This window comes from Micrasema longulum, unplaced genomic scaffold (assembly GCF_059751315.1).
Source record: "Micrasema longulum isolate JH-2025_06_02 unplaced genomic scaffold, ASM5975131v1 h1tg002022l, whole genome shotgun sequence".
NCBI lineage: Eukaryota > Metazoa > Arthropoda > Insecta > Trichoptera > Brachycentridae > Micrasema > Micrasema longulum.
In genome coordinates this window covers 56137-80229 of record NW_028279190.1, presented here as the reverse complement: position 1 = coordinate 80229, position 24093 = coordinate 56137, and the positions used below count along the sequence as shown (strand labels likewise).

Here is a 24093-nt window from a genome sequence, read left to right as displayed (position 1 = left end):
TTACCAACACATTTTTGTAGAAATGATGGTTTGAAATTATGTAACAAAAAATTTGCATCGGTAGATTAAAGAAGACTAACTGTCTTTGCCAGTTTACTGAGAAATTAAAACCTTTTTTGGTGCGCCTTTTTACGCTGCTTCAGGTTTACCGACTACAAGTTAGGTTCCGGAAATTAGGTTAAATGGAACACAAGACGGATGTTTGGATACATATATAGGGTTGGATATTTAAATCATTAAGACAATTTTTTTTAGCATTGTATTTATTGGCAATGTCGTAATATTATGTACAAATAATATAGAAATAAGATACTTAAAAATATTGTGAACATAAGTATTTATAACATCCATTTCTTTGTTCAAATTTATGTACAAAATTAATATAGCATTTCAATAATGGGAAGTAAAACATATTGCTCTAAACAAGGAAGAAATTGGTATTATATAAAATATTTCAAATGCTTAACGAATAAAGTAGAACTATGCTTCTCGATATAAGGACTAATTATAAAATATATTTGACTAGAAATTATCGTAAACATTCCGTATACACATACACACACACTTGCACTGCACACACACAAACATTTAAGCGCAAGATTATGGAATATAGGTTAAAAATAACTTGTATAAATTCACAATTACATAGAAAATATGTATCAAACACGCGGTGAAATTTGAACAATAGGAGTTTATTTTTACACATCTCTGTGAACATAACGTATCCGCCAGGTGATACCGCGTTATTGGCCACCTGTTAGTGTGTTTGGTTATCGTACATGAGGTCACGATCACCATTCTCAAAAAGGTTGTTTCGAATGATTTAGAGATGTTTTTTAACTGCAATATTTCAGAGTCCTCGGACTGGCAAGTGAAATGTGAGACCGTGCACTCAATGTAATGGTGCATCTTTGAAAAGGGTAAGATAAAAAAAGGTAGTTAGAAAATGCGCGAGGTTCAATTCCTGGTAAAGTTAAAACAATTAGTGATTTTTCACTGAATTATTTACAGTTCTAAATTACACTTATATGCACCATTAGTGCGGACAAACTTAATTATTGCAATCTCTGCTTTGTATTGCAAGGGTAGTCACTTCCATCACGGCAACATTTTTTTACTTTTTTATTCTGAGTTTGCTTTAAATGTGTCATTAATTACACACGCAAAGGTACTTTGATTTGTCGATTAACAATACATCAATATATAGATTTTAAGAATTTGCATAAACAAAATAAAGTAGAATCTTCAATAAAACAAATCGTAATAATTTTGTAAATAAGAAAATAATGTGTAAGAAATTGCGAGAGTTATTTCTTGCCAAAATAAGCTTTTGTTGTTGTAGGATTCTTAAAAAAAAAATGCAATTCTGAATGGTCAAGTTTAGTAACAATGGTAATCAAAATGAATGGCATACCAGAATTTTAATGTCTATCAAAACCTACGTCTCATTGTGCAATCTTTAATTGCTGTATAAAAATACATTATATAAGTAATCGTAATTGAGTAAAGGTATGTGTGCATTACAGAAATAGATTCTTGTCAACTTTTTCTATTCGTATATCATATTACCCGTCTATTTATTACCTTCCATACAACTAAGCGCTAATGATTGATATAAAGTCGCTACAATAATCACAAATGTCCAAATATTACGTCATAAAGGAAGCTGAAAAACATTTAAAAATAGGATTTAAGATTCATTACCGATATGGCGACACATACACGCGCACACACATAAACGCACATACTGAATTAGAATACGTAATATTTATATGGTTGTACACTGTGTGGTAAAATGCACAATCGAAGTACAGTTTAAGTACTTCTATTAGGATAATTATTTTAAGATTCATTAATTGAAACTAGTCAAAATTCTAAGTAACATTTTGCAACAATTATTATCGAATTGAAATGAATTAATCTAGAAAATACATCAATCAGTCATTTCATACACCAACACCTCTACGGTTTGCCTCTTTTAAGATGAACTATTCCACCGTTGGTACTTCTGTCGGCTACCTTTACCACGGGCACCTTGGAGTTGTACTTCAAGGTTGGCGACTGGGAAACTCTAATCGCTATGCTGGACTTCTGTTTGGCGGGAGTGGGAATGGAAGACTCGGCCTTCGGGGAGCCTTCGAACGTCGAGCTCCTCACCAGTTTCCCCACACTCGCCACGTCTCCCGAAGGGTCACTCTCGAGAGAGGTGCCGCTCGAGCCCTCCTTATTAGTGATCCACACTCTCATGTCTGGTTTAATATTGGTTTTTTTGCTCTGTTCTACTTTCTTCCACAGATTAGCTATTTTACTGGTTACATCTTTGGTTTGGGGTTTTGAGGGGACCGCCGAGGAAGAACTGACACTAGAAGAGCTTCCCGATTTGCTTGGTTTGGGAGTGAGAGTAATTGTTTTTCCACTGTCGTTACTTTGTAAGCTCTGATTGGAAGAAGAAGATTTCAAGCCCGGGGGTGTTTTGGAAACATTAGCAGATGATTTTCCATTCATTTCTTTGACGCTAACTTTGGGGGTAGTTTTTGACGGGGGTTGAGGTAAACGAGAGGGTGAAGTATTCACTACAGCTTTTACAATAGTTCCTGGTTTGGCAAGTTTAGAACCGGGACTTTGTTTCTTTTCTATAGTTTTATTTAGTGATGTCGGCGAAGAAACGGTAGAAATTTCTTCTTTAGTAAAAGTACCTTGCCTGACTAACGGAACTCTCTGTGAAACAGCGTCGGAATTATTAAGAGGAGATTTATTCATCGGTGGAGTTACTATCTTGTTTTTCGAAACTGAAGGATTGTTTTTATTAAACAAACTTATGGTATTTTTGACAGACACGTGCGACACCTTATTTAACATAGGTGTTTTGACATTTTGGGCTTTACTCGTGACACCATTAGTTAGTTTTGAAGAAATTGACCCTTTGGTAGATTTGACGGTTAAGGTATTTCTAGCTGGACTCTTCCTCGGTGTGGATCCATTCCTTTTGTAAGGAGATACATACAGAGCCTTTCTTCTTCCTCTAATTGTTTTAGGAGTGGTTTCCTCAATTTCAACTGACTCATTGGAATCCACGCTTTGATCTCGACCAGGCTTAACAATTTTCGGTTTTCCCTTCACTAAAGGTATTTCTACTTCGGAATCAGAGTACTGATTTTGGTCCGCACTTTCAGTACCAGAGTTTTGATCGCATTCTATGCTGTTTAATTCACCATTGCATATTTGGATTTCATTTCTTTGAGTGATCTCGCAAGTGTTTGTCAGTATCGAGTTATGATTCATATTTTTTAAGTTCTTTTCCATACATCTATCCACCGCTGTAGGACTCTCGATAACTGGCAAATAATTTCTAAAACTTTTAGTGAAAGTTTTCATCCTCAATGAATTTAATTCAGAATCGTCTTCGATTGATACGAGGCTCATAGTTTCGCAATCCAAATCTACCATTATGGATTCCTCGGTTGTTTCTTGTGTTTGACTATATTCCGTGACATTTAATTGCTGAGAAAAACAGCTCGGCTTGAAAATTGAGGTTTTATTCGGAATATCAGGTTGAGGAGATTCCGACTGTATATTCGGTATTAAAGTTTCATCTAATGTTCTTGTTCTGTACCTATCTGCATTTTCAAGGCGTTTTTGTTTCATGCTTTTCTTGGCTTCTAATCTCCTTTTCAGCTCCTCGATCTCGGGATCCTTAACGGTGTCCTTGGAAGTATTATGTTCAACTGGACTGCTTGAAAGACTTAAGTTAGAAATGTTCACAGTTTGTGTTTGATATCTCGCTCTATCCTCTTGCCTTCTCTGTTTGGGATTTGAACGAATCTTCCTTTCTTTAATTTCTGGATTCGGCGCAGTTACGTTTTCAGTCTGAGCACGTAACTGCATCGGGACCTCAGCTGAGCTAGTGGCCGCCACTTCTGAGACCTTCTTACGAGATTCTTCTTCTTTTATTGCCATTTCAGCGGCTATGGTGTATGTTTTATATCTATCTCTCGCCAATTGTCTTTTTTGCTTCGGAGATAAATATTTTTTATTTCCCGGTTTACATTTTTTAGGTGTAGATTCAGCGCTGCTACCGAAATCAGACGCAACCGGAGTACCGGATTCCGAACCAGAGGGAATATCCGGACAGTATGCCAAAGTGTGCGTCAAACAGTCATCTCCATCATCGAAGTCATTTTCTAAAGTAGATTCGGTCATTTCATCAAACAGCGAAGGAGGATTTATATTTTCGATATCTAAATTGGCGGGAAGGTTACCAATTAGATGAAAACCATTTACTGGTTGTTTGAAGTCGAAAATAATGGTGGAACTGTCGTCGTCATTAGTATCCGCTATTTCAGATACAATACTCGCAACTGAAATCATGCTGTTCTCCATATCGAACACATCGTCCATTTCCGACGGTGGCTTGACATTTTCCAAATTGCTTACGGCACAATCTAAGTTCTCGGAACTTCCCTGGTTACTATGAGAATATCCCAGGGCTCTCTTTATCATTAATCCCACAGGAAGAGATTTCTTCCTTTGAATCTTATTGATGTTCCTCTTTGTCAAGTTACTGTGTACTCTATCTAAATTGTCATCCCAATTTCCCGACAGGCTGTGGGTTAGAGAGACTAAGCTGCCCATGTGTGAGGGTGGCTTCACACTGTCCAAGTCCAACGAGTGCAAAGAGTGACCACTTTCTGTTAGACAAGAGTAATCATAGCTGCTCTCTCTGACAGCTCTCGATGACACATCTGTTTCATGTACTCCACCATTAGGGGCAGAATTAATATTAGAGTTTTTAGGAAGTGCAGCACCCTGCGATTCATCCGTATTGGAAATATTATCCATGACCATGCGTAACTGAGGATTGTCGGCGGGTTTGGGTAGTAAACCCGCCGTTCCTAATGGAGAATGTAAAGTATTTTCTTCGATTGGGGATTGATTGAGGAAGTTGTTAACTAACTGGTTAGTAAGATCAGGTTGGTTGGTTCCATCTCCGAGGACAACACTTTCTTCTAATAGATCGGGTAGAGTTCCCGCACAAGTTATTTCATCGCCAAAATCACTTTTTAAAGAAGTTATTATAGGGACTGAGCCGCTAACTGTAGGGAATGAAATGTCATTTGGACATGTATTTTCATTCCACGTATCCGTGCTACTCTGCTTTTCAGAACTTTTTCCTAGTTTCTCTGAAGACGTATTATCTATACGCTTCTCGGTTAAACTTTGCACAAATATGGGTTCATCTTCATGAAATTCAGTAGGTTTTAAAGGCGAGCACAGAGTGGTAGATTGCACTAACGTTCTTGAACTAGCCAGCATTTGAGAAGTTTCTAAATCCATTTTATTTTGAATGTCATCAGCCAAACAATCCATGGATAGATCAAATTCATTTCGCGATTCATTTAAATCATTGGCGCAAGATTCATTAGAAGGGTCCAGATTTGAGTCAAACGTATTGTCCAAAAAGTTACTCGTATCCAAAGCCCGGCATTCATTAGATTGATCAAAAATGGAATCATTAAATGGATCAGTTTCTTCCGCCATACTTTTAGAAACAGCGTCTCCATCTACTTGATCGGATTGCTGTTCAGACCCATCTCTCATCGTGGGGCTGTAGGGACAGGTGTGTGACGCATTCCCACTGAAGGACAGTGACGGGGGCTCCACCCGTGGAAGGGTGATGCGGCGATGTCGAGTGATGCTGATAGGAGAGGTGTCGCTGTTGAGGATTCCAGCGGTGCTTCTTGCGGTGCTTCCGACTTCCACCGCAGTCTTTACGTCTGATGTCGCCTGAAGAGCGCTCTTGTTCGTCAGAGAACAGCCCCGACCATTGTCGGCTACAACAGACGTCGCTTGGACGTTTTTTGAACCGTCCAAATTTAAGTCTTTTCTCGGAGTATAGCCCCCACTCGGTTGGCGATCATCAAAAGTAGATTTGTAATATATGTCGCTTCTATATTCAGAAGCCGTGTTACCTTTATCTCGTTTTTTAGGCATCCCGCAATAGATAGCCTCCTCTAAAAGTGCTCTGTCCATAATTTCTTCTTCGGCTTTTGTTAACTTTTGCGAGCAGTTTTGGAATGCTCCCACAGCTACTAAATTTTCAAACTCGATATCTCGTTGCATCTGCTTACTCCTGCTATCTTCCTTATTCCTCTCCAGGGACTTGTGACTACGGACATGACTCCTGGGGACCACCGAGCTGTTTCTATCGACCGATCGGGCCTTGAAATTTTTGTCTAATGTTTTTGAATGAATATCGTCCCACTTCCGGCTGATGCGAGGTTTGGGCATACCGGACATTATGCATTGCTCGAACAGGGCTTGTTCCCCTTCGTTGGAACCGAGAGAGTCCACACTGAGGGAACTTAAAGAGTCGTGTCTTGTCAGAACAGTGACGTGGTCTTCTGATTTCTCATCCAAAGTGCAAGAATCTTGACTCTTTTTCTGTTCTAACAATGAAGGGCTCTTGACAATCTTAAATCCACAATCACGCATGTAGTTTTGTCCATCTACAAAAACAAGTACAAGTTTCAATGTGAACTCAAAGTAGAATAATTACTAATAACATGAATTAATTTAATACTTAAAGCATTAACTTTGTGGTCAAACATTTTTTTAAAGATTAGTAAATAATTGTATGTAAGTTTAATTAGTGTCTTGACGAAGAGACAGGTATGTCTCAAAACCGGTTGAAAAGTCAGCAAGTGGTTATTTACAATTATTTACTCATATTTAATAAGAATAATTTAATATTAAGAATTAAAATTTAGCCATAAAATAATATGACTCAAAAGGATTGTTATTTTCACCTTTATATTTAGGAACTCCGGCTTGAATGGCCATATCCAGAAGTCTTCCGTCATCAGATCCGAGGTCCACAGAACTAAGGGATTCAGCGGGAGAACCGTGAGGAGAAATATCTGACCTGGACCTTCCTTCTCTCTCCCCATTGTTCTTCTTCGGTGAAGATTCTGCCCTTCTCGAACTGAAAGTTGGTGAAATGAATGGTAGTTTATTATTATGTATTGATATTTGGATAGCTTGCCTAGTGTTCTTATTGACCCCGACAAAACTAGATTTTTGACTGAACTTCTAAATAACGTGAGAATTTTTTTACTTAACTAAATATAAACTAACAATATCCATAAACTATTTTGAGTGGTTTAATTAAACATTCCTGATAAGTAAGATCTTATCTCATATTTAATTTTAAACTCCGTAAATAAACTAAATAAAAACTGAACAATGTTTTGAGTATGTCCAAATGATTGTAAACAGGTTGGATTTCCTCCCTCGTGAGTCGAGCGTTGTCTAGTAGGTGAAATGGTTCAGCCGGATGAATCTCACCCACATATTAAAGGTTTCAGCTCTTTTAATTCACAAAAGTCAACAGATGGAAGAGTTAGGGAAATATGAAGTGTTTAAACGTAGGCGGAATGGTGAATATTACACGGTGTGTAAAGTGGCCACTTAAACCGGCCAATGACGGGTCACGAGCCCTGTAAATGCCTAGACTTCCAAATTTAAATCTAAATAAAAACTATTTGAAACTTGTGGTCATATTTAACTAGCAGTAAATAAAATAATTATGAGCATCAGTTTTGTAACACTACTGTTCCTTCGCAAAGGCATAAAATAAACTGTACACAATCTAGCGCTTTAAATAAATATAGTTTTGGACTCAATTGTTAATTAAAATGAATTATATTTCAGACAAAAGGATTTTGAGTATTATTCAATTAAAATCTATTACTTACTTCCACTATCTATTAAAACAATGAGTAACGAGAAAAAGTTCAAAAAGGCTATAAAAAAATAGATAGTGGAGCTAGGTAGAAGTAAAATGGATTGTCTCATTCACCCAAACCAATATTGAATCAATTGCTCCACAAGTGTATAGCTTATGTTAGGTTTTTGTTCTTTCATTGTGCGTTTTGTAATATAAATAATTTAGATGTACATAAATTAATTATAAACATAAATACGTAGTGTTTAAAACTGTCTGAACATTTTGTTAATTATCTCTGTTTATTAAGTTAGTCTTCTTTGTTCATTCTCAAATGTAAAAATATTTTTAGAAAGTACAGTGGTGCCTCGCATAACGAACGCCTCGCACAGCGAACGCTGCACACAACGAACTTCCTTTTCGTTCATTTCACGATTCATACAACGAACTTCGCTTCACACAACGAACTTCGCTTCACACAACGAAGTCGCCCACTTCACACGATCACTGCCGATTTATTGCATCCTTCCGCGCAGGCAGTCGTTAGTCACTGAGCAGTACGCTTAACTTACGCACGTGTCGCAGCAATCGTTGAAGAGGATGTAGAGGAGCTTATTGAGGAACACAAAGAAGAGCTGACAACTGAAGAGCTCCAAACACTTCTGGCCCAACAACAGGACAATGCTCAAAGGGAAGCGTCATCTGATAACGAGGAGCAACAATCAAACAATCAACCAATTCCAACTGCTGACATCAAGAACATCCTGGTCAAATGGAAAGCAGTTCAGGAGTTTACCAATGCCCACTATCCGGATTCCGCTGAAGCAAACAGGATCAACGACCTGTACTCCGATACTCTTGTCCGTTATTTCCGGCAGATGTTGAAGAAAAGAGAGAAACAAACGACTTTGGACAGGTTTTTCACTGCACCATCGGCCAAAAAGCGGAAAATGGATGAAGATGTGCAAGATTCGATTATTTCTTAAAATTAAAAAATGTGTGTTTTTTTCATTATGTTTTTAGATGTATCTAAATAAAAATAATAACAAAAAATTTATCTTTTTTTTATGTCATCTTACCATATTTTATGCTACAGAACGAATTATTTTTTTTAACATGTATTGTTATGGGAAAACGCGTTTCACATAACGAACTTTTCGCATAACGAACTTGCTCCTGGAACGAATTAAGTTCGTTGTGTGAGGCACCACTGTATAATGTAAAGTGTCCTCGGCACGGGTAACCCCACAGTGAGGTCACATTATTTTTATTATCAATTATAGTTTGTAAGGGAAAAAATATGAATAAAAAAAATAAAATAAATATGTACGAGCTAGTATGAATAATTTTGAAAACAGTATAATTACTTGTTGGCCATCAGACGAGCTCTGGAGCCTGTGCTGTCTATAGTGAGGTCTGACAAACTGGAGGACAAGGAGTGCTGGAAGGGGCTTCCCTCGATGGCGTAACTCTCCATCTCGTCCTGGGCAACCAGGTACCCGGGGAGAGCGCTCTGCAACAATCCAGAAAACATATGAATGCATTTATAACACAAACAAACTTAAAACAAATCATCCTGAATAGCATTCAGTTGCTATTTTTGCCCATTTTCCATCAATTAAAATCAACACTAACAAATTGAATTCTGTCAGCTATACTCCTCCGTTACCAAAATAATTCAAATGAATTCAGATTCAATTATGTATTTCACATTCTATAGAAACATATATCTTATACGATTGCGGGTTTATTTCTGTAGTATCCATGCGTTATATATGTGGGTGCATAGGCACCGACATAGTAATGTGGGGATACACTATACGTATGTTGCGAGCAACGCGAAGTGGCCGGCTAGATCACTCGGGTTTCGCCTTGTGAGTCACACGTCATTTTGCTGTAATTATATTGAACTTGAACATCGAATATAATATCATCAATCATAAAAAAATAAGAGTTTTGACTTATTAATTATCGAACATATAAAATGTGATCACTGGCACCTGGAGTTTTTTAGGATCCAAGCCAAGAATTTCACAATTTCTAAGTGGTAATTTTTTCACCCAATCGTGATTAACACATTCGAGGACACATTTGAAAAAAAATATTTTTTTTAGTAAAAATAAATAATTGCGTTCTTATGATTTACCCAAATATTTAATTTTGAGGGCCATTTTCAACGAGTTGTAAATAACTCACTATTAGAAAATGGGAATGAAGTTGGGGTAAAGTGGGATTCGAACCACGGAACTTTGGTCCGTGAGTCCGAGACACTAGCCACAGGACCACAACCCTGAGATTCTGAGAAGTATTTTTTATACATTTTATTGACAAACGGTTTAATAAATTCCTTCTCAAATTACACAGCCTCTATTACGAATGCCTGTTAGCTTAGTGTGTACTAATTGCAATAAATCATTATGAATGTTTCCATTTACCTGACCAAGTCTCGGGTGGACAACTCTGGTTTGAATTTCCTTCCGAACAGGCACAGTGCATATTGGCTCTTGATAATCTTCCTGAATATTCTGGAACAAAATACAAAATTGCAATTATTATGTGTTTTCATTATAAAAAGGTTTTAAAAAACACTTTGAGCAAATGAAATTATAGCAATTTTAATTTAAGATAAATAATAATGCCAATCAGTTTAATACCCGTATGCAGAGACAAAACTTAAGGTGAGGAAAGTACATTCTATTGTCTTCACCTTCGGGTTATTCTCCGCATTTGAAATTAGAATGTACTTTCCTCACCTTAAGTTTTGTCTCTGCATACGGGTATTAGACCACAACCATTTCTTTAATGTGTAAAATAAAGTAGTTTTATTTTACTTCATGACAAAAGAACATTTATTTTACATCATCATCATCATCATACCCCTGTACACACCTGAAGATGCATAGGGCACTGTGTTGGTACACAATTAATTATAATGTAGGAGTTGCCGATTCGTAGATATTTGACTAGCTTACCTTTGGCATTCCGGATCGGATGCACTCGGCCAAAAGGTTTCCATTCTCCCCGCTGAGGTTGGAGCTGTCATCGGAGTAGTCCCTCTCCCTCGCGGTGTGGTGGTCATCCCCGTCCTCCAGCAGAGACAGGGTGGACAGGTCCGACTGGCTGCCGGCCTTGGACAGGAAGGCGGGAGTGTCCTCGGTGCAGTATGTGAGGAAGGCGTCGCTTCCGTGGTCTGGAGATCACATCCGTTGATTATTATTATACAAGTAGTCAAAGCATATCGGTGTTTTTATTCTTCTTGTATATTTTTTCACTCGTTGGGTGATGGCTGTTTCTTCTTAAAGTGCATTATAAAAGGCAAAACGGCAGTTCCGCAAAGTGACAATATTATTATTTATTTAGTAAGAATTTCATTCATATAAATAAATATAAATATATCAGATTGTCAGTGAAAATTCTTCGTGGAAGTTTGTTGTAATTTTTTATAAAAATAATAGACGAGAGACACCTGGGACCGGTTTAAAAGATTTCACGATGATAAGCGATGAAGCCAACCACTGGTTATTCCATATTTGTGGATTTAAGATCACTCCTCTTTTATTTCTATAATAACACAAATATATTTTTTTATTTCCTTACTAATTCATTTACAGTCGAACTTGGTTATAACGATCGTGGCAATAGCGAGATCTCGGATGTAACGAGGAAACATTCATCGACATTTTGGTTTATGGTTTACTCCATACATTTATTCATTTTTATAACGAGCTACTTCTCGGACATACCGAACAAAAATATTGTCAACAGTTGATTAAAAACTCTTCAATCTGACTTTGTGTTTAAGTGTCCAAGTACCTAATTGGTGTTTTCGCCGGCAACATTAAAAAAAAAAATAACACACATTTGAAACATTATAATTTACAACTTTTTTTGTAGTCCTTATTTCGGGAGTTTTACAACGTTTCTGAGTTTTTTTTAATGTTCTATAGTCGGTGAATAATAAAAAATACGAGTGGGAGATGTCAGATCAGTTTAAAACTAACCTCTGAATTATAAACATGTCAATTAACAAGAGGAAGCGTCTTTCAATTCGTGAAAAAGTGGCAATTATTTGTGAAATAGAATATGGCTTGAAAAATCTTGAGGTGTGTAAAAAATCTTCTTATTCACAGTGTAAATATTGTGTAATAATGTTCATTTATCTGCATTTTAAATGTAAATAGTAGTATGTTTGTAAGCATTTATTATAATTTTACTTAAAAGTTTTATTTTTTTAACTATCGGTGTGAACAATACGTTTATTTGTTTACTTAGTGACAATATGCAATGGCGATTGGATTAAAAAAAAACCCTTCTCTGGTATAACGAGTAATTCTTATGATGAGCAAATTCAGTCGGTCCCATCTTCCTCATAATAACCAAATTCAAATGCAGTTACATAAAATGACAATGTTTATTTTTTTTTCTCTATTTAGTTAAATCATGAAAACTGTAATTTTCCAAAAAAAGAGACTGGCTCTTATGCTTGGAGAGTGACTTACACTATTATAGTTATTTATATAAAATCATGATTTACAACCCCTGAATGTAAAATAACATAGAAATTTGTTTAGTCTCCCACCAGGCAGACGATGTCGGTCACTGGTAAAAATTTATAAATTAAAGTGGAAAAAAACTATAAGATTTAATGTAGTATTAACTACTAATTGAAATCTGGCCTTTACACAAATGTGTGAGAAAACGGTACAAGTTTTTGTTTTTATGAAAAAACATTTGAAATTATTTTCATTTGATTTTAGGTGTTTTCTATAAATGTTCATTTTTTGCATTTAAATCTTGTTGTACAGCCTATAAAGCATAAAGAAAAAATATTCATACCTTGCGACGACATTTGATGTGATTTTTGATGCATTATATGCATTGGTGGCAATTGATGCTCCAGGGACGGACCGGATCGATTTAATGCACTCGGGGTCCTTGTCTTTATCCTGAAGAGAAAAAAAATATTTAGGAAAAATTATCCCATTTCACACGCAGATCTGTATTCTGAAGAATGGATGGATGAATCAGGCCGGACAAGGATAAAATAAAATACCGTAGAACATAATTGAAAACAATATTTGAGTTTGTCCAAATGTTTGTAGACAAAAGACTGGATTTCACCCCCTCGTGAGTCATTAAGATTAACAAATTACAACAGGGATGGAGAATACCTTAGAAAAGGGAATATGGAAGTCTAGGCATCTACAGGGCTTATGACTCATCATTGGCTGGTTTAAGTGGCCACTTTACACACTGTATAACATTCACCATTTTGCCTATGTTTGAACATCCATATTTCTTCCATTTGTTGATTTTAGTGAAGTTAAAGAGCTGAAACCTTTCATCTGACTGAATAATTTCACATACTAGGCAACGCCTGAAAACAATTTTTTAACTTCTTCTTGGACCAGTTGGTTTTGATTACAATATTTGAGTTTGTCCAAATGTTTGTAGACAAAAGACTGGATGCTCTTTAACTTCGCTGAAATCAATAAATGGAATAAATGAATAAATATGGATGTTCAAACATAAGCAAAATGGTGAATGTTACACAGTGTGTAAAGTGGCCACTTAAACCAGCCAATGACAGGTCATAAGCCCTGTAGATGCCTAGACTTCCATATTCCCTTTTTTAAGATATTCTCCAGCCCTGTTGTAATTTGTTAATAATTGAAAACCTTGTTTTAAAAAATAAACCCGAAGTCTTCTTTTTTCAATTTTGATTTTATTTTACAATTCTCTGCCTATGAGTCCATACAATGGTTCTTCACTCCTGAAAAATTTGTTTTACAACATTTGTAGTTTATTGACCAATTCGAGAAAGGGGTGCTACGTTCATTTGGAGATGAAGAGCGAAGCAGCGGAAGACCAAGAAAGACATAGAATGATCAATCCAACAAATACTGATGGATATGTCGAAAGCCGGAATAATCAGCTAAGAATACAAAGGAAGTAAGGTCTGTATGCGAAAACAGAGAGTGCTGAAAAACAAAAATATAGTGTTGTTGGCATTTGAGGTTTTTAAAACAGTATTTGATTGTTATTGAATGCGACTTCAAGCGATGCACTAACACATTGAGGAGTATTACTTGGATTGTATTCCCTGGTTGATGCAGGCAGCCAGTATGTCCTCCCCGCGCTCACTGCTGCCAGCGGAGTGGGCCTCGCTCTGGCTAGAAGGCGGCAGCGCGTCCCGCTCCAGAGTGCCGCCCAGCTCCTGGAATAATACGTCATTTTTATTTACGCCGTATTGTTTGTCACATCCCTATCCAGGCCCAGAGGCGGAGCCCCGCATTAGCACTCCGATTGCAGAGTACCTGGGTCATTTTTGTTACAATTGACAAGTTGATAGAATGTTTTATTGACTTATGAAACGGTATTTAATTAACCTGTTGTTTTATTTAAAAAATTTTAATCAAATTCAAATCACAATTTTGATAAAGGAGTTTGTCGGCCTCGTAGTGTAGTGGTCAGCACATTTGCCTACCATGCAAGAGGTCTCGGGTTCGATTCCCGACACGGTTGACATGAAATATTTATTTAAAAAGGCGTTTTTACGCTAGAATATTTCAGAGTCCCTGGACTGGCGCCTGAAGCCTAAGACTGATCATCTTACCTGCATGCAACAAAAATGATCAAGATACGCTGCGATTGGTTTACCAATGCAGTGCCTAACTCAACCAGCACAAATTTCTTCACAAGGAAAATCAGCTAATGCGGATTTTATTTTTCTTATCTTACTAAATTATTTATTTCTCAAAATTCTGTTGCTTTTTACTTCATATAAATTCTGTAATGTATAAAAATATGTTTCATGAATAATGAGTAATAAATATTTTAAAAAAAAACACAAAACTTGATTTTTATGAACAACCAAACTTTTAAATTCAATTTACGTAAAACTGGCTTTTTGCAGTTAGCCGGTTTTCCTTGTATACCCACGCTATGTAATAATAAATCCCGCATTCATTTATTTTATTCCTTAACAGACATTTTTTTACTTTAAAATATGTTTTTAATAAACAAAGAGAAAATATATATAATAATGGTTCATACCTTAGGCGACGGTTCATCATCGATAGTGAGGGAACTAAGACTCGTTGCCGTGGAGAACTCCAAGGGAGTGTGTTCACACTTGAATGTGTTCATTTCATCTTCAAATACAGACCGCAACCGATCTGAAAATAAGTTTTAATCATGATTTGCAAAATAACTATGCAATAATTAATAATAATATTAATAAAAACAATTATTAATTGTTATGGCTTGACCTGGGCACAGCCTAAAAAGCCTTAATAAGTTCATTTGTATTTAAATGAGTGAAATTTTGAATGAATAGATATATTCAATTTTATTTCAACGGACAGGGAAAACATTATTGAAAAGGGAATATGGAAGTCTAGGCATTTACAAAGCTTATTACTTGTCATTGGATGGTTTGAGTGACCACTTTACACACTGTGTAACATTCATCACCCCCATGTTTAAACATCTACATTAACTCAACTTGCTCTTTTACTTTAATTGAATTTAAAAAGTCAACGGATTGAACATTTATTTAGTTGAAAGATTACAAAAATTATATTTACAGGGTGTTCATTAAACCCTGTCACATCCAAAACCACGATGATCAGTATGGGCAAGAAGACATATTGGCACATTAAAATATTTTTTTAGAAAGAATAAAATTTAAAAAAATAAAACATCAAAAAAAGCAAATGGTTGTTACTTCTGCGGGGGTAAAACGAGGAGTGGGAAGGGGGAGTCTGATACTGTTACTGGATTTAGGTAGAGAAAAATCGGGAAACTTACTCAAAAACGTTCTAAAATAATAAACGGTATAATTAAATATTGTAAAACTCTAAAATAAATTAACTAGTAGGTAGTCATGTTATTGTTTATTTTTGCATAAAAATGTCTGCCTTAAAACAGGTTGTACCTAGTTAGGCAGACTAGACATAATCCAGAGAAATCTATTGCATAAGTTTGTATGTGGTAGATAAAGAAATTGTAATTTTTTGTTAATAAACCATAATTATTATTATTATTATTTACAAGTTGTTTTTTTTCAAATTTTGTCATTTAGAGGGTTCTATCAATATACTGACGATATGAAGCCGCGTTTTTTCTGCATTTAGGGAAATTAGTCGAAATTTCAAACAAAACAACCCTAAAAATACTAATTAATTGTAGAAAAAACTGGCATTTTATAATTTTTTTCATTAATACAAATGATTTTGCTTATATTTTTACATTCAAATAAATATGTAGGAAATATTTACGTAGTAGGGTTATCAATCTTATCTGTTAACATATGCACATACAGTTATTAAGATAAATATGCAAAGATAAAAAATACACGGCACATGGTGATCAAAACTTTGACCGCAGAAATTTCCTCTTCTTTCTGTCGCATAACACCTTTATCCATATTATGATTGTCGTCAATTGTTTAGGCATTTATGCCACATCTTTACACCATATCTCTTTGACTTAGCAAATATACGATACTCACTGATGGGCTTGTGGCGGGCTCTTGTTGGTCGGCTTACCGAAGCGCGTGGCGGCAGAGCCCGAAGGGTCGTTGCGAGGAACGGGACTGTGAGTAGGGAGTCGGGGATCTCTGATGGGGAGAGGCAGCCGGACGTCATACGACTGTAATTCATACAACACAAAACAAATCGTCAACAAATCATCACCAAAAACAGTTTTTCAAATAAAGTCTAAAAATAAAATTACAGTTTTTTTTTTAATTAAACTGCAAATACAATATACATTTTCTACGATATTTTGAGTATAAGGGTGAAATAATTTGGATGAATCTCACACAAATTAATAAAGGATTCAACTTTTTTACATCACAAAAATAAACAGATGGAAGAATTTGGTGGCCTCTATGGTGTAATGGCTAAGACGCTTGACTCATACACGGAAGCTCCAAACCAAACCCAGGTTCCCAGTAAGAACAAGAAAATAAAATGTGATTTTTCTCAAGCCTGGATTTTTCGTTCTATAATTCACCACTGTTATGAGGAATTTCGGTGGTTTTTTTTATTATTTGTTAGTAGTTAATTTTTATCAATTTTTTCATAAATTTTTAAGAAATATTTACTGCGTGAAAAAAATCATTTTTGTATCCAATTTCCCATAGCATGAATTTACTCATTGTTATTAAAATTTAACTTATAAGGATTCTATGAAAAATATTAGGATAATCTTTTTTTAAATAACACGTGAGTGTGTATGGGGGAAATCAATACATTGACTTCTAATAATTTAGACTGACTGACTTTAGATGACTTTTTTTTAACACAGTTTAAAAAGGATGGTTGAAAAACTGACGCAAATGATTAATCTTTATCTGATTTAAATTACCTCTAATAGATAAGATTCCTATGAGCTATGATAAATATTTGCCAATATAAGAGTTGGTTCAGAAGAAAAATTATAAACACTTCAATTAAATAATCTGCTACCTCAAATAAAATAATATTTGAAATTTTGAAAAGAATCAACATTCATTAAAAAACCAATACATATTCTTTAAAATATTCAATTAAATAAATTCAATTTATGGGAAAGTAATTTAAAAATACTAAAATATAAATACCATATTTTTGGGACCATAAGATGCACTTTTTTATCTGAAAATTTAACTAAAAACTAGGGTGCGTCTTATTGTCCGGTGCGTCTTATCGTCCGCAAAAAGCGGTAAAATTCAATATGATAATTATTATTATATCACACAAACATATATTTTGAATTGAAATAATTGTACATGAAAGCAGATTAATCAAATAAAAATTCCACAAATGAACATTTGCATAACTAGAGATACATAATGAGGAACTTAAGCCCTATGGGAAATTGGATACAACAAATGTTTTTTTCCGTGTGGTAAAAATTGGAGCATTAATTGTACAAAAAGTTTCCTGAAAATGTATGAAAAAAGAATAAAAAATATATTATAATAGAACTCTTTTGAACGACGTCACTGGTTCATATGAATCAACCAATGATACGAGAGTTTTCGGTTTGCTTGCCGTGGATGAACCAATGGGCAGAACTGATTTGGAATAAGCGGAAGAGAATCTCTGACATCACATGCGGAGTTATTTCAGAAATACAAAACTTTAAAAAATCATAGCACAATCAAAGCATTCTCGGCAGTTTCTGGCAAAAATAAAACAACAGTTGAGCACTTTTGGCAGTTTTCTGATAAAACAACAACCGAGCACTGTCAGCAGTTTTCTGGCAAAATAAAACAACACTTCAGCACTTTTGGCAATTTTCTGACTGAGCACTTTCAGCAGTTTTCTGGCAAAAATAAAACAACAATTGAGCACTTGTGGCAGTTTTCTGATAAAACAACAACCGAGCACTCTCGGAAGTTTTCTGGCCAAATAAAACAACAATTGAGCACTTTTAGCAGTTTTCTGATAAAACAACAACCGAGCACACTCAGCAGTTTTCTGGCAAAATAAAACACTTTTAGCAGTTTTCTGATAAAACAACAACCGAGCATTCTCAGCAGTTTTCTGGCAAAATAAAACAAAAATTCAGCACTTTTGATAGGTTTCTAATAAAACAGGAAAAATAAATAAAAAATTGCATTTTTGAGAGGTAAATAGTGAGGGTATACAAGTTGACCTGAATTCGGATACCACAGAAGCAATGTCATCAGGATGCTCAGGAGCACTGCACCCGGAGAGAGATCCCAGGGAACTGGAGCGAGAGAACATCAAGGGAGTTTCTTCCGCATAGTTTAACACTCCTGGGCTTGTTCCAAAAGTCACCACTTTGCCTCCTATACAACACAACAGGACATAATCACTCGCGAGGAATATTGTTTTTAAGCATATGATACTAGTAAATACTTAAATGTTAATAAATACTAAAATAGCAAGTTCCTAAGCCGGATAGCCGGATATTCAGCCCATTGTCTAAAAACACCCCGGTACTCGAATTTCATCATCATCATTCCCTTTCCGCACCTAATGGTGCATAGGGCACTGCATTAGTACACCAATCGCAGCGTATCTTGATCATTTTTGTTACATGAAGGTAAGATAATCCGTCTTACCAGTCCAGGACCTATGAAATATTCTGGTGTGAAAGCACCCTTTTAAATAAATATTTCATATCAACCATGGTGGGAATTGAACCGAATTTCTCTCATAGTTAAAAAAAACAAGTGTTTTAATGATCACTTGTTGGTCAATGAGTTGCATATCAACATGGTTTATAAAATTATTAATTAAATAATTATAATGGTTTGGACACTTTTTTTTTAAATGTAAATATATTTATTTATGTTGGCCTCGTGGTGTAATGGTCAGTGTATTCGCCTACCATTCAAGAGGTCTCGGGTTCGATTCTCGATATGGTTGATATAAAATATTTTTAAAAGGGTGTTTTTACACTAGAATATTTCATAGTCCCTGGACTGGTACCTGAAGCATAAGACTGATCACCTTACCTTCATGTAATAAAAATGATCAAGATGCGCTGAGATTGGTGTACCAATGCAGTGCCCTATGCACCATTAGGGCATTACGATGAAATTTATTTATGATTAAAAAATAATTTCTGATAAGCATATTTAATTTGCTGGTTAAATAATTAAACATAATAGTAAACACTGATTTTATGAAAAAAAAATTTTTTTTTCAAATAATTAGGCTTACTTCCTTTTTTCCAAACACGGTCTTTATCAATAAATATTGGGTATCCCGGCTGAATATTAAGCTACTATCCAGCCTCCGACTAGATATTGAGCCACTATCTGGTATCCAGCCGGATAGTAAAATTAGGCCGGATACCGGATCATTACCAGATATCCGTTTCATCTCTTAATAATAAATTTAAATAAAAAAATTGTATTTACCGTCTTTTTCTTTTGCATCCTCTCCAATGATATCATCAGCAATGGGCGGAGTGTAACTGCCGGTTCTTTCTACATCATTAGTTCTCTCTGCGTTCCAGTTGTTGTCCTTGGTAACATTGTTACTGCCCTCCTCCAAGCTGCTCAGCGAGCTGACCCTAGAGAAGTATCCCGGAGTGCCTTCTTCGCAGTAGTTCACAGGCTTCTCGGGACTAATCATCCCGGAGCTGAACTTGGACTCATAAGTCATTCTACTGGAGGATTGGGGAACTACTTGATTAGTTGAATTTCTGGACATGGCTCGGTCGTTGTCGTGCTTCGAGATCTCTTCCAGAGAACAAGAATCTTTCTCATCTGACTGAGACATGACCTCTGCGCTCTGTTTCATAGCTAAGGGTGCATCGTCAAATGTAGATTCTTCTATTTTGATAGGTTTATTAGTTGTAGGCATTCCGGAACCTATGGCCCTCAAGTCAGACATAGAGGTGGCTGTGGAAAAATTGATGGGGGTTTCGTAAGGTGTTCCTTCTGTACAAAAGTGTTTCATTGTATCTTCGTGAATTAATGGTGGTCTTTCTTCCGACAGATCAGTCACGGCTTCTGTTTGGTCCTCGGCATAACGCAGAGAATAATCTGTCGGCTGATCCAAATCAGTTTCTTGGTAATCTGCATAATTGATAGGACGATTAATTTTATCATGGTGACTACTGTCAGGACTGAGAGACATTTCTGTTTTGATTTGGAATCCAGTGGACCGCGATAAATCGACCGGACTAAGGGCTTTCGGATTGCTCGGTACGGCAAATTCTTCTATTACGTTATCACTGCGAATGTCAGAAGCTTTTGTTTCCGAATATTTTTTGCTATAGTCAATTGGCTGGTCACAACTTTCATCGTACGCTAACTCGGAATAGTTGTTTCTGCTTATATCGCTACTAGGAATAGCACCCAAGTGGTCGTATTTTATCAACCCGCCCTCCTTGGAGTACCTTTTCATAAAATCCCTATCCGCTCTGGAAGTAGCCGTGTTGACGGAACTACAGCTTCCCCTATTCTTGTCTGGCATTCTCTCGCCAGGGCTGTGGACGTGGTTGGACATCTTGTTGTTTCTTGTCACCCGTTCGTACATAGAATCTGAGTGCGTGCTCGTCACCGAATCCCGGCTCTCGGATCTGTTGACGTTTTCGTATCTTCCATGGAGCATTGTTCTCGACATGTGACCTTTTTGCAAACTCGACTGAAGAAGCAAAGTGTTACTGCAACTCAGAAATCCGCCGAATTGAGAACTGTGACTCAATGAAATCTGCGATGCTAAATGTCCCATTAAGGGGGAACTGGAAGACATTCTTCGCTTCTCTAAGCTCATCGCCAAATGCCTTTCAGTAGCAGTGAACAACATTTTCTCATCCCTATTGCTTGTGGTTGGAGATGTAATTGGTTCAATATTTTCGCATGTTTCAGAGAGATTTTGGTCAAGCTCCTGTTCTAGAGCTTTTTGCTTGCGAGCTCCTAGAGTCGGTAAAACTGGTAAATTCAAATCTCTGGCTGTAGAATCATGTGTGATCATATGATTTTTTCCAGGTTTAGAATTGAGAAGATTTTTTAGTGCGGCACTTGAGCCCATAGCGATCATCTTGTGTTTGGAATGAATAAGACTTCTAAGCATCGGGACAGCCCCATGATCCCACAGATATTGTTGATCCTGCTGACATCTCGCGGAGAGATTCCACAAAGTTCCGCAAGAATTACTGACAATAGTAAGGCTCGGAGATTTCAACTGTTGAAGTAGAACCTTTAGACAATTGTGTTCTCTTAAAACTTGTCGGTAATCTTCTCTCACCGCTATATGACTGGAAACATTTCTTAAAATTCCACCGGCATTTTCGATAATAGCGAGAGTTTTACTAGGAGCATTAAAGCTTAACATATCCACTAGGAATGCCAAAGCACCGTCGACAGAACAAATATCTACTTTGTTGAGAGAACAGTGTGCCGTCAAATTCCACAATGCGGATAAAACAGACTTCAGAGTGGCCTCTTTGTGGCCAGTCATAGCAGCTACAGTTAATCCTTTGACAGTTCCAACTTCCCGAAGAATTTTTTTGCTCGATGTATCTGCTCTCCATGATAAATTACGTAAAACTGCAGCGGTGACCTATAAAACAAATTAAACAAAATGTGAAATTTATACATCCCGTTTTTAGATTCAGAACCAAGAGCTAACTAATTGGAAAGTGGTAGTGCATATAAATATATACTTACTTGTCTCATGTCATCATTGGGTGATTGCAGTTGATCTACCAATGCCATCATGAATTCCTTGAAAGAGCACAAAAGAGCCTTGTTATTTCCATCGCCAAATGTTAGGTTGGTCAAGGCCATTCCGGAATATTTTCTCATCGTAACACACTGTTCATTCTCAACTAAACTACCGTGGGCACACTGATCTATAGTAACGAGAGCTGCGAGGGATTGAAGACCGCCCAGTTGACACATAACATGTCTATGTTCTTCGTCAAAAGACAATTTCATCAAGGCAGCTACACTCTGGACAGGATGTTTGGACATATCATCTTCAGTAGGTTCGCACTCTTCTTTGAGGGAAACAATCAAGTCTTCTAAGCATTGACAATAATCCCGCACCTGTTCCAGAAGCTTCAGTACGCGAGCCTCGCGCCTACCAGCTTTATCATCCGGCTGAGCGTGTACCATATTATGTAAGGCTTTAGCCGCCTTGTCTCGCGAACCGCGGGAAAGTTTGGAGTGAATCAATTGTACTAATAACGGAATGCAACCGGACTGACGCATAGCGATGCAGCTTTCTACAGTGTGGCTCATATCGAGGAGGTATTCACTCATGTCTGCATTGCTGTCTGCTGATAATGAGAGCAAGGACAATAAGGAGTACACGCAGTCTACTTTAGGACCAAGTGGCTGATGTGGTAAAGCTCCGGAAGGTGCATTTCCAGACCCAGCACTAGAGAAACTTTTGACGCTGCAAGAATCTTGGCTTTGCCACAGTTCTCGGTCTCCGGACCAGCCCCCATCGTAATAATGTCTGTCACTCGAGGTAGAAGCCTGTCCTGGAAGTACTTCATTACGCTGTAAGTTGCTTCTATGTCGTCTTTCCAAAGAATGGCGATCCTCCACTTGATCACGGTAATAGTAAGTTTTGGTTTTAGGCCTGGTTTCGTAATATTTGGAATTATCATTTCTTCTAGAGGGCCCTCCGTTGGTCGATCTTTCGCGGGGTGATTCATCTAAAAAGTGAGGATTTGTTATATCACTCAGCCTCTCGTCATCAGGTGACAGAGAGTGTTCTAGGAAATGAGGTTTGGGAATTCTGCAATCGTCATTTTTTCTGGTGTGATAATCCTCGTCGAGAAAATGCGGCTTTCGGGGCGTGCTCGTAGAAGGTTCACCATCGTTGATGAGTTCAATTTGTTCTAGGTCTAGACTAAAAGTAGATGATTTTTGAGATCCATTTCGTTGTGACGTGTGTTTGTGATGAGGTTTGGGGCCATTAAGTTTAGGTTTCGGTGGAATAATCTTTTTGGGAGAGGCTCCAGATTCGATTACCGCTTGAGCGGAGATATTTACTGGCTGCTGATGGGTGGCAGAATGCTCGCTACTACACTGGGGCTCCGTACTTCCCGAGGGTCCACCGGACTCGGTAAGAACAGAGTTGGAAGACTCCATACTGCTCCAAGTGTCGGTTGCTACTTCATTATCCAACTGAAACAAAAATAAAAACATTAGTTAAATAATTTATTAATGAAATAGTAGCATATTGCTAACATTGACTGTAATATATAGCAGTCAACTAACAATGGATTTGGATTCCAGTCATACGCACCATTTCAAAATTCCCATTGGACTGAGAGTGATCTGCATTACCGTTGGAAACATCCGAAGCGATACCGGAATCCAGTCCCTCGGTGAAGGACAATCCCGCATTATCGTTGGCATTATTTTCGAGAAGTCCGAATGATGAATTCGCATCTCTGTACTTCAAGCCAACATTTTGAAGGTTATGATTTTGATGAAACATTGTGCCCACTGTACAAAGACTAATCTAACTCGGGTCAAATTCGATGACTAGTCACCACTTTTAAAGATAAAACACTCATTTATATAATATTGGATTTCACTCAATCGCAGCACTTAGTTAAATGAAAACTGGTTTCTATCTTTATTGCTGTTAAGAGAGCATTTTTAATTAAGATTATATTTATAATTTAGAAAATACCATATCATTCCTAGTATCACAAAATTACTTTTTTCCATAGAGCATTCACCAGAAAAAGAATGATGCGAAAAACTTACAATTTAAGAATAAAGCTCGTATTATATGGGTCAGAAAATGGCACAAAATATTGTGTATTATCCACTACCGCACACTACCCTTAAGCTTGTATTACATGGATCAGAAAATGGTACAAGATCATTGTCAAATTCAGAAAAATTAGAACACGTTCTATTTTAC

General features: G+C 36.7%; 1 protein-coding gene across 1 annotated transcript; it reads right to left on the bottom strand.

The window, feature by feature from the left end:
• Window positions 1-251: 251 nt before the first annotated feature.
• On the bottom strand, window positions 252-23805 carry Apc (APC-like). Its single transcript, XM_088238941.1, has 13 exons — window positions 23464-23805; window positions 21870-23342; window positions 19611-21762; window positions 18374-18530; window positions 16239-16378; window positions 14780-14901; window positions 13813-13940; window positions 12560-12669; window positions 10696-10913; window positions 10159-10248; window positions 9091-9236; window positions 6807-6982; window positions 252-6506 (listed from the first exon to the last, which is right to left on the bottom strand). Exons 1-13 carry the CDS (start codon window positions 23656-23658, stop codon window positions 1963-1965), a joined length of 9651 nt encoding a protein of 3216 aa, XP_088095067.1. The 5' UTR covers window positions 23659-23805; the 3' UTR covers window positions 252-1962.
• Between the last annotated feature and the right edge of the window lie 288 nt (window positions 23806-24093).